The sequence below is a fragment of the Plectropomus leopardus genome, chromosome 3 (genome assembly GCF_026936395.1).
Source record: "Plectropomus leopardus strain MGB_pleo_1.0 chromosome 3, ASM2693639v1, whole genome shotgun sequence".
In the NCBI taxonomy this organism is placed as follows: domain Eukaryota; kingdom Metazoa; phylum Chordata; class Actinopteri; order Perciformes; family Serranidae; genus Plectropomus; species Plectropomus leopardus.
Genome location: NC_142178.1, coordinates 36,301,178 through 36,310,994, shown reverse-complemented (window position 1 = coordinate 36,310,994; position 9,817 = coordinate 36,301,178). Strand labels below are relative to the sequence as shown.

At 37.6% G+C, this 9,817-nt stretch overlaps 2 protein-coding genes across 2 annotated transcripts; one reads left to right on the top strand and one right to left on the bottom strand.

Annotated features, from left to right (window-relative positions):
- Positions 1 to 130: 130 nt before the first annotated feature.
- lgals2b (galectin 2b) lies at positions 131 to 4,751 on the top strand. The gene is made up of 4 exons (XM_042485796.2): positions 131 to 207; positions 2,247 to 2,320; positions 2,479 to 2,650; positions 4,368 to 4,751. The coding sequence occupies exons 1-4, from the start codon at positions 205 to 207 to the stop codon at positions 4,512 to 4,514; spliced, it is 396 nt and encodes a 131-aa protein (XP_042341730.1). The 5' UTR covers positions 131 to 204; the 3' UTR covers positions 4,515 to 4,751.
- A 1,746-nt stretch (positions 4,752 to 6,497) lies between these two features.
- On the bottom strand, positions 6,498 to 9,729 carry uts2r4 (urotensin-2 receptor 4). The gene has a single exon (XM_088074783.1). The coding sequence runs from the start codon at positions 8,321 to 8,323 to the stop codon at positions 7,238 to 7,240; it is 1,086 nt and encodes a 361-aa protein (XP_087930909.1). The 5' UTR covers positions 8,324 to 9,729; the 3' UTR covers positions 6,498 to 7,237.
- Between the last annotated feature and the right edge of the window lie 88 nt (positions 9,730 to 9,817).

Here is a 9,817-nt window from a genome sequence, read left to right as displayed (position 1 = left end):
ATATGAAGCAGAACAGTTAGTGACTCTATTAAAGGGTAAATATGTATGAAGTCACATGAGATTTTTTTTACAACCCTCTCCACGTCAACTGCTTCCTGCCCCTCAGCGTCATCAGCATTATATAAACCCTCACCTGCAGCTGCAGAGCTTTGTCACCTGAAGAGCTTTGTCACTTGAGGCAGAACCCACCTGAAGACAGCCAAGATGGTAAGTGGTGAGAAAGGCTTCATTTAGGATCAATCTTTATTCTATGGACAAATATCAGCATTCATACTTGTTATTCCTTATCTTAGTTAAGGCATTATACAAAGCTCAGAACAAGAATGCTTCCCCTTTTCAACTTTTATAGCAATATTCTATAATCTAACTTTAATGTTCAGTTTGCCACCACATTACATTTTTAAATACATGATTGCATATAGCTGTTTGGCTTTCTGATTGCACCTTTTATACAAATATTCCAACATGATTAGAATGATTAGAAGATTTGTTAATGTTGATTTTTTGGATTTTGTAAATGTAACAGTGGCTTAAATTCAAGTCCACAGAAAAGACAGAAAAGGTTTGATATTAGATGCCTCTTATATTTTCTGGGTATATATATATATATATATATATATATATATATATATATATATATATATTTTTATTTATTTATTTATTTTTTATTTATTTATTTATTTTTTTAAACTGAGTATCTTGTCAATCAGTAACATTCATTGCGGGGGACATACATAGCTCTCACTTCTAAAGAGTGATAAAAATGTGTGGATCAAAACCAAAGCTGAGCAACAATTCAAACATTTTCATAAATTTTTCGCTTCACCTATGTGATGCTTTTCAAGATGTACAGGTGGCTCAGCTCAATCTCCTCTCACTGTGAAGTCCTGAGCTTCCTTGACCCCTGTGAGATGAGCATGCATTGTAAGGTATAATCATGGGCGCACTATGAGGCAATGGGCACATGTTGGCACAGACATGTAAAACTGCCTAAAACACACACAGATTTTGAGGTGATTTTGCATCTCCCCATTTTTTGTAGCTATTTTTTAATGTTTTCATGGTCTTTTTTTCGCATTTTGCTCCTCTTTGTAGTTATTTTTTTGTCTCTTTAGTGTAAGTCTGTGTCTCATATGGTCATTTTTTGTCTTTTTGTGGTTGTTTTGCCCATTTTGTCATTATTTTGCATTCTTTTTCAATTACCTTGCATCTCTTTGTGGTTATTTTGTATCTTTTCATGGTCTCTGCGTGTTAATGACATTTTGCAGATGAAAGCTAGGGGAGGGCCTGTGCCCATAGGCCCCTTCAGTAATCCATCCAATGGCTATTAAAGTTTTATATCTTGAGAAGAGAAGACACACAAAGTGCTGGGGTGTTTCACACTGTTCCTAAATAGTTAGGATGACTCAAATGCGCACAGGGATTCATAACGTGTAACTTAACTTAATTATTATCCCACATGCTGCCTGTGCAGTCAATGATAAACCAGTATTGATCTGAGATAAGGGATAAGACATGACATAAAGAATATGCTGTGGGTGATATCTGAGGGTGTGGTGCAGGTCTATATATATATAGGGGGGAGAGGGGGTTAAAGTGCATGTGTAACCCACATAAGGTGATGCCAAGATTAAAATGGACAATGGGGAGAATTTATTGCTTTAGCGATTAGGTAAACATGGTCACTGACTTTAAAAAAAATTCCTGGTATGCCATGATGATCATTTTTCCTGATGTTATTTTTAGATGTTTTTTCAGGTTTTCTATTTTTTAATTAGTTTTTCTTTGATTATTATGTGAACACACACACTAACTGATTTGTTTGCAGATATACTGTGGCAGAAGGTCCCTTTGTGGGCGTCTTTTTATGGTTTTATTATCTATATATGATAACTACATGTCGACATAGAAACACGGCGCCTTCCTGTTTCAGTGCTTTTACAGCCAAGGGCACACTGTTTCACCCTGGTTGATCATCAACAGCTAAAAACAAGAACACCTATGATCATCGCTTTTCCCATCAGAGCACACCGAACACACAATCATGTCTATTACTCTTCAAAATATCTAAATTATATACATACATGTTTTTAAACCTGGTTAGCTGTTTTCAAATAGGCTTCAAAAATTTAAAATGTTCCCCTTATTTTGTATGAAGTGAAGTTAAATTTAAATCTATGAAAAGATTTTTTTTAAAAGATTTATCATCCATCTAACTCATTTCCCATATTCTTTTGTCATTACAGAAAGTCAAAGACATGACATTCAAGGAGGGGCAGGAGTTCAAGATCCGCATCAAGCCCAAGGACGACTGCTGCTCGTAAGTTCCTGTTAAAAGAGATCAAATAGTTAATGACATGGAATCAGTTAATTAAGAGGAAATGACAAAGCCTACTGCAAGACATGTTAATGTTTCACCAACTTCTTTCCCTTTTTCATTGCACCTTTATGACCTCTGCATTCCCGCCTCCATTGCAGCTTTGCCATCAACATCGGTCATGACTCTGACAACATCGCCCTGCACTTCAACCCTCGTTTCGACAGCGGCGGTGACTACAACACCATCGTCTTCAACTCCTTATCAGGGGGATGCTGGGGTGACGAGCAGCGTGAGGAAAACTTCCCCTTCCAACGTGGGGAGGAGTGCAAGGTGTGCTGGGAGATAATGATGGCGTCAACTGACTGTACATTAAGATACGAGGTTTAGTCTAAAGGATTTAAGTTGCGAGACTTGGATGAACACACGTGCATGACTCAGCCTTAGAGGGACAGTTCACTTTCAAATCAAAACCACATTTTTTTGTTACCTGTAGTTCTATTTGCAATCTAAATTGTTTTGGTGTGAGCTGCCAAGTGTTGGAAGAAATGTGTGCCTTCTCTCCAATATAATGGAACTGTAGACGGCACTCGTCTTGTGGTGCTCAAAGTGCAAAAACAAAATTGAAATTTTTTTTGAAAAACTCAGTAGCAATGTCTCTTTTCAGAAATCATGACCTGTTACTCAAGATAAGCAGCAGAGACTTATATATATAGCAGTTTCATGTGGGAACTATTTTCGTTCTATCGCACTACACCTACCAACTGTATCACTGTGCAGAAGGAAATCAAGTTGGTGGGATTTCTTTCAGAAACATGGGAAATGGCATCATGGCAACTTGGTAATAGATGTTTAAGAAATTACAAGAAATTAAGTAGATTTAGGTTTTTTTTTTTAAAGCTACAGAAAAAATGTTGAGAAAAAGAAACTAGCCAGGAAAAACATTTTTTTTTTTTATTTTAATTATATAACATAATTAAATATTTGAAATTATGTTACAAAATTATTATTATGTTACAAAATTATTTTTTTCAGGTTATTGGGGCATTTTTAATGTTCTTTTTCTTTAAAAAAAATAATTTTTAAAAATTCAGGTAATATTGTTGGTAAATTCAGGCAACTTTCATTACTTATTGCTTTCTTCCCATATTTTTGAAGAAATAAAGCCATTTTGTTCAGGTTTCAAAGGGTTAATTTTTCAGGGTTTGGTTCAGTTCATTTCAAAAGGTCTTGGCATTGGAAACATACATCCCCTTGCCAAAGCAAAGTATAAAATAAAAACAAAATTTGAATGTACAATAAGTAGAGATCTACCAGAATTTAGTGTACATAGCTTACATGTCTCTGCTGATTAGACACACCTCCGAAACATCCACCAAACAGGAGAAAACGTACCTCAGAGAAACCGTCTTGAGGAAACATGAGGTTTAACCTGGAAACCGTAGGAAAATGTTGCACACCGTTTTGAGATTAAATGTGCTTCAGGTGAGCCAGCTCCATAACCACCTGCAATGCCAGCCCAGGACCTGCAACAGGAGGAGAAAGCACAAAGCAGGCCAGGCAGAGCAGAGACACAATAATAACATAAGTAGGCCGACATAAATGTTCAAGCATAGCCGCCTATTACAGTTGCCTGAACACGAGAAGAGAAAAATTGCCCTTACAAATGTTTAATTCAAGAGTAAATAAAAGTACATTAACATGTCTCAATATTAAAGGAGCTGCTTTTGGTTGAGTTTTTTTTTTTTGCAGAAAAGTACTTTTGCTGTTTTATATTAGTCATCTGGCTCAATCTCAAATTTCATGATGTCTTTCGCCATAAGGAGATTATTAGTGGGCTTGGTACCTGTAGTGTAACACTGGTAAGTCAACAGACGCTGAGCTATCCTATCAGGAATCTTATAGGCTCATAAAACTTAACAGCCCCTGAGAGAGACAGATAGTACCTGTCTGTCTCAGCCATTCTTTTAACACACACGTCCTCGTATCTCCAGCTGAAACTCAACACTGAAAGATGAATCATGTTCAGCCTTTCTCTTTTCTCCCTCAGTTTTACATCAACTTCAACAACGAGCAGTTTTACATCAAGCTTCCTGACGGCTGCATGGTGAACTTCCCCAACCGAATGGGAGACGTGAAGTACAAGTACTTCGATGTCAGCGGTGAGGCGAGGATCGTCGGCATCAAGATCAAGTAGAGGGTGAACTCTTGTTGACTCTTTAACCTGTCCGCCTTTTCTTCGTTGCTGAAATAGTCTGTTTTACATTACTGAGCCCAGGCCTGATTATTCATCTTTTCTTCTGGTATAAACCAACAAGGAGCAATGATGTTGTAATAAGAGAAAACGGCCTAAAGATGGAGCCACAGCACATCTTGTGTCTGTCTGTGATCTTAGCATTCACTGAGTTTCTGAATAAAATGTGAAAAAAAGAAAGTGTGTGTGTCTCCACATATCTCTCTTCACACAGCACTCTGTAACACACACACTGATTAAACACACCATACTAATCACAAATATATCTACAACTGATGTATGTTTAACTACCTATATGCAATATTCATGAAACGGACATTAGGCATTAGAAATCTAAAGAAAAGGCTACTATTTAAACATGTATATGAATCAGGAAAACTTCAAGGATATGATAAATAAAATATCATACATGTTTCAAAACAACAACAGGTAAATATAAACAAACAAACAAACAACTACATCACCATGAAACTTGTCCAGCTGATAACTAACAGTAAGAAATGTATTTTATATAACAAGTTTTCTTAAATCCTATGAGTAAACATGCAAGTCATGCTTTATCTAATTAAATATGTTCTAATTTGCATATTTACAGAACAGGACTTTGAATAATGGATAAAAACAAGATGAAAAAACAAATCTAAATTCTTGTTTCATAGGTCTTAGGTTTTTATAGAGGGAATTTAAAGTTCACTTCTTGCCACTCCATAAATCAAAAAATACTGTCAACTGTGTTTTGAATTACAAGTTTTTTGAAATGTTATTTTTACTTATGCAAATGATGCATTATCTAATTAAATACGCACAAATTTTCATACATCTCCAGAGTAAAAATCCGAACTAACATAAGCACCTGAATGTGTATTTTGGATGTTTTCTTTCCACTTATCTGAAAGAGGATGTTATGCATGCAAAATAGCCCAAAATATCACAACTGACTAGTGCATTAAAAAAAAAAGGTTTTCACCCCTCAAAATACAATCTGAACTCCACTTGAAGAGTTGTTTCTGATGTCATTTTCATATATATTCTTCCAAAAGTGAAGCTTTAGAGCCCATTGTTATTTAATATGTTGTTTCAGTGAAAGCCAAACATGAAGTAATGAAAAAAAAGGATAATTTAAAATTGCCCCGAAAGAGTCAACATACATTTAATGGAATTAAAACGGTTAAAACAAGATATGACTCACTGAAGCTGCATGACAACCAAAAGCGATGACTTAATAAATGTAAAATCTGGATGTCTGTGTCACTGTTAATTCTTATATGCAAGTCTTTTCAGAAGGATGACTTGTTAAAACTGGTATTAGACATTGCAATGGAACAAGAAAGAAAAGGAAGGAAAATATTGGAAAAGAAATATTGGAACAGAGGAGTAAATAAGAATTGGTCGGTGAGGCTTGTGGTGTTGATGTGGCCAATATAGTGCCTAAACTGTATATATAGAGGACAAATGTAAGAGGAGGGATCATATATGACAGAGGTGAGACAATTTACAGAAAGACTCAAAGAAGCCGTGGCCCGAGGCTGAGGAATGTGGCACAATAAAACCACATTCCCTGGAGGGAGATGAAATATCCTTTACATGTGTGTGTAAGGTAAATGGCAAATAGGAGAGCAAAGGAAAAAATGAAGTCGTTCTTTACATTTAATTTCATTGTCTGTTAGGATATTTTTTTTTACAGCTATTGCAAAGTAATCGAGAGATAGGATAAATCCTGTCAAGATGTTTAAACGGTATAGGGAAAAAAAATTAATGTGAATACAACCCTTTTTAACTCTTTACAAACTGAGCAAGTTTGTTTGATTTCATTTAAAATATGGGTGGAAGGCAATGAAAAATGAGCAAAAAATTAGTGAAAAAAAGTTACAGGGAAATTACCTGAAAATAAAATAAAAAATTAAAAAACAAAAATGAACATGAAAATGACAAAGAAAAAGTGCCGAAATGTATTTATTTATTATCGTTTGTTATATTTCTCTCTGTAACATGATTTTAATTATAAAATTAATTAAAAAAAAGTCAAACAACACTTGGAAAAAGTGCTTAAAAATTATGATAATTATGTAACATTAATTATCAAATTATATTATGATAATTATAAATATAGTTTTCCCCTTTTCTACCTAGACATTTTTCCCAAACAAATATTTTTTTTAAATCTACTAATTTCTTGCAATTTCTAGAACATTTCTCACCAAGTTCCTCATTGCCTTTTTCCCCATTTTTTTCAAAAGAAATCACACAAATGTGCTCAGGGTTCAAAGAGTTAAATACTATGATACACACGTGGAGATAAGCGTTAGATTACGTGACAAAAAGCACATATCAAACACTGTGTAATGTGTAACGTTTGCTCTCCAAACAGGAGACTTGCAATCAGACTTTCTTGTTCACAAACATCCACCTGCTGTGCTGGAAATCTCCAAAGCCTTGAAAGCTCTGGTTAAACGTTTCAGCGGAGCAGGACGTGTGTAGAATCTCACTGCATTATATTTGCAGTATTTACAAAGTTTGTAAAAAGTGCTACATCAGATCGGAAATGTCTGACAAATATCCCATTTTCCAGTTTTGTACAGAACAAAAACATCCTCTCGCAGGCCGATAAGGGTCAATAAAACTTTTCTCACTCAACTGTTAATGCTCACTGATTATTGATTCATCCACTAAAGCTCCTGCAGTGGTGTAGTCACAGCTGACCCCGGTTCAGCCCTGCTTGAACTTACAGACTGACCTTTCTGAGCCAAGTAATCTTTATAGTTCCGGGTCAGAAGAGTGTAAAGAAATGGATTGATGCAGCTATTCCCGTAAGTCAGACACGTGACAAAGAAATTCACGTAATTATGAGCAGCTGGAGACAAAGCTCGGAGGGACTCTGGAGAGAACAGTTTGGCGAGCTGCCATCCCCAAAAAGGCAAGAAGCAAGCCCAGTAGGCCACCACAATGCTGAAGATCATTGATACGACTTTTTGTTTGAGTCCTCTCCTTCGGACAGAGCGGCTGCTACCACCTAAACTAGCCTGCACCGCCCAGTAGCGGCTGGCGAGCCCCACATACAGCCCAACAATTACCAATCCGGGAACTAAAACGCTTGTTAGAAACAGGACGGTGAGATACGCCTTGAAGGCCTCAGGGGTCCACGTGGGGAAGCAGATCCTCTTAACCAAACCAGTTGCAGTCGGTTTGCCCTCCCTGAGTCGGATCATCACCATCATGGGAAGCGTCAGCACGAAGGCCAACCCCCAGATGATCCCGGCTGCTAGCTTTCGATTACGAGACGAGGACCTGTGCGCGCTGAAGGGCCTTGCAACGGCACGGTAGCGTTCCAAGCTCATCGCAACCAGAATGAAGACACTGGCATGCATTGTGAGGAGGTCGAGACTCAAAAGAATGCGACAGCCTGCGTCACCAAACAGCCAGTCGTGGGCGAAGTAGGTGCAGACCACGAAGGGGATGGTGGACAGATAGAGCAGGTCTGCAAGAGCCAAATTGATGATGTAAACGTACATGGAGCCTGTGCGGCGCAAAGCGGCAGAGCGGGTGATGATGAGTGTGTACGTGTTGCCTGCCACTCCCAAGGCGCACATGATCATCAGCGTAATACCAAGCAGGGATGTCACCCAAAGGCCTCCACTGCCTCCACTGCCACCGCTCTCCTGGGATGCCTCATCTCCGGCGCCTGGGCTCAGGACAAGTCCCAGCTGTGGAGTGATGGTGGCATTAGGAGTGCCGTTCATTGCAGGTTCACACATCAAAGGTCAGCAGTCAGGCCCTAATGTTGAGGAGCCAATTTACACAAAGTAATATGATGGATGGCCCCTGTGTTCAACTTGAGAAGTCTGTATGAACCTTTCATGCTGTGACGCGGAGCACAGATGGACGTTGGCGGCTGGTTGAAGAAAAATTTGTCCCATGCAATTCAGGTGAAAAGTAAACATTGCTTGCAGCTTGTAAACTGTTAAAGCTAAATCTAAGAAAAGGCATTAACGACCAGAAGAGAACCAGGATGACATAAACAATATTAATCCACAGAGAAGATACGTAGATCACTGACATTTCAAGTTGCTTCGGTTTTTATGAAGCTGCCTGTGTCTTGTAGTATTGATCCCCAAAAATAAAGTCATCCACACAGCCATGATCCCACGTTTCTCCAAAATCAGGGTAAGTCCGAAGTATCAACTTGACAAACTGTGTCTAAAATCCACTGCAGTACCAATGTGTCCTTGAGCAAAACCTCTGTCGACATTTCCAAAAGACTCCTTAAGGCAATTCACCTCTTCTTCTTCATTTGTCTTTCTCTATCCATGTGCTGACCGCAGTACACGTCCAGTTAGATTTAAGAAAAATCTTGATTGATCCAAGTGGGGTTGAATAATCAGGTGAACTATATCCAGTCAAACTTCATTTCGTTTCTCCCTTCAAGATTTCTACCTGAGTACAGACACCTAAGTAGTATAGATGATTAGCTTCACCAAAATGATCTGAGTGCCTGGATGAATGCCTCACCGCCGCTCCTCTAAACCTCCATTAACGATTTAATGCATGACAGATGAACCTTGGGTCCATTTGACTGACTGGTTTGATAGAGGACTGTTGTGTCTTTGGGGTTTACGTGGTCACAGTCCTCTCCCCTCTCCTCTCTCCTCTGTCCTCCCTCTTTCTCACCAAGGTGAAAAACTAGCATGGGCCTATAGATTTACGAGGTATTCCTCTCGGGCCTCCTGTCTCTGTAGATTTAAACACCCAGAAATCACAGGAGGGGGCAACATGCGTACACAAAAAGGAGTGTATTTATAAATTTCAGCTCATTTTAGGGATATAACCTCTTAAGTTCTGCCGAAATCCTTAAGAACGATTGTAAACTTCGATCATTTAACCCTTTGAAGCCTGAGCAAAATTAAGTTCTTTCAAAAACATAGGAAGAAGGCAACTAGCAATTTAAGAGATTACCCCAAAATCTGCAAAAAAGTAAAAAGTTACAAGAAAAATTCCTGAAAATGAACAAGAAATAAAAAGTTTAAAAAAAAAAAAAAGAAACAATGAACAAGGCAATAACCTGAAAAAAAATATGTTAAACAAAATAACACATGGCAAGAAATTGGCAAAACATAAAAATGACATGAAATTAGTTATTACAAACCAAAACACAGGGGATCGTTGTCCTGAAAACAATATTATTGTTTATTCTTATTACATTTAAATATATATATATATATATATATATATATATATATATATATATATTA